This window comes from Trichoderma citrinoviride (assembly GCF_003025115.1).
Source record: "Trichoderma citrinoviride strain TUCIM 6016 unplaced genomic scaffold BBK36scaffold_271, whole genome shotgun sequence".
NCBI classification, from domain to species: domain Eukaryota; kingdom Fungi; phylum Ascomycota; class Sordariomycetes; order Hypocreales; family Hypocreaceae; genus Trichoderma; species Trichoderma citrinoviride.
In genome coordinates, this window is record NW_020194979.1 from 1 (window position 1) to 1,608 (window position 1,608).

Genomic DNA, 1,608 nt, shown 5'->3' on the forward strand with positions numbered 1-1,608 from the left:
CCAGCTGCTCCAGTTTGCTGTGAGATTTTGCCAAGTCAGCCATGAGGTTCTCTGCATCTCGAAGTGAGGACGACGGGCATTTCCTCAGTTCCTCTCATGGAAAGTGGTGGGAAAAGGGGGTTAGTTATCCAAGATATACCTTCGTTTGGTGATTCTCTTGTGAGTTTTGTCGACGACGCATGAAATGTCCAGCTTGGCGCATCTCTGGCACGGTTGGCCGGGGATCTGGCTCGACCTACACCGGACCTGTCCATTTCATTCAGTCAGCATCACAGAATCCGCAGTCGCCAACTTCTCATCGTTTATAAGATTTTCTCAAGGATGAATCCTTGTACATGTAATGACATCGAGGCTGCTGTCGCTCACCTTTGAGTTGCGACAATTGACACACGCCACATTCCGCCTCGTCCTCTCGTCGTGGCTCGGGGATTCCGCTGACGGCGGTGTCGGTGCCATCGAGCCTGAAAGAAATCGTACTTATTCCACTATATTGTTCAGATCTCCCGACGGCATTCCCCCAGTGCCGACGCTCGGGAGTTGAAAGCTTCCAAAAGCCCAGGCCAAGGGCAACTGTGAAATGGCGGGCTGCGTCTCGATGCTGTATCTCCTACTGGTCACATGTCCCGGTCGGCCTCCTTTTTCTCACTGTCGGGCACCTCAGTCGCAGTTGGTTAGGAGGATGAAGATACTGTGTATCGACTTGTATTCCTGCTGTTCCTGGAGATGCTGATGGCTTTCGTCGAATGGATCGGATCTCAGGTTTGCTGGTCCTCTTGACATAAACATCTGGGGGCCGGGCTTGTGTCTAATTAACCCCGATTGCCGACCGGAGGTAAAAGGCGGCAAGGCGTCACGTGGCCTAGCCTCGTCGATGACAGCATCAAGCCGCCATGAAGAACATCAGATATTGACCATGAGGCATGTTTAACCTATGTAAGTACTAGTAGTCGGCAAGAAATCGCAGCCAGCCCTCTCTATTGTATTTCAATTCATCCCGAATTCCCTTTCTCCAGAAAAATCTCTCCATCGTCCAATATCCAACCGCACCCAGATGTCTCCATCATGTCCATGCAATCATTCATCCATCAGCACGTCTCATTTCTCCTTCTTGCCCTCATCCTCCTTCTTCGCCACCACAGCTCCATGTCCAGACTTTGCGTATCCTCCCGCCAGCGTCAACAAGACCCAGGCAAAGCCCAACACCACGGCCACCGCCGTTCCAATTCCCACCCACTGAGACGCGCCCTCCGTCACCACAGGCACGCTGATGTTGTTGATAAGACGGCCGTCGGCCTCCGGCTTAGGGCTCACATGCCAAAAAGTCGTGCCCGGTTCGAACAGACCGTCGTAACCCAAAGTAGCGCGATCAAACGGACTGACGGCATAGGCAGCATCTTTGTTGCCTTCGCACGCCCAGAACACCACCGGATAAGGGATGCCTGCCTCTTCTTTGCCTGTCGGAGTCGGCTTGAGATAGCGTAGGTGAAGGGGAACCTCGGCAGTCCACTCCTTGGCCACGGCCTCGTCCTTGGGAGGCGCCAGTTGCAGAAGCACGTTGGATCCCCACTCCTTGGTGGTATACGCGGGAGCCTCGAGATCCACCGGCTC

The 1,608-nt window shown here is 54.0% G+C and overlaps 1 protein-coding gene across 1 annotated transcript; it reads right to left on the reverse strand.

Annotated features, from left to right (window-relative positions):
- Positions 1-1,092: 1,092 nt before the first annotated feature.
- Positions 1,093-1,608, reverse strand: BBK36DRAFT_1190692 (PIG-X/PBN1 protein; the record flags this gene model as incomplete). Its single annotated transcript, XM_024896678.1, has 1 exon — positions 1,093-1,608. A coding segment is annotated over one exon (513 nt), but the record flags the coding sequence as incomplete, so codon positions are not given.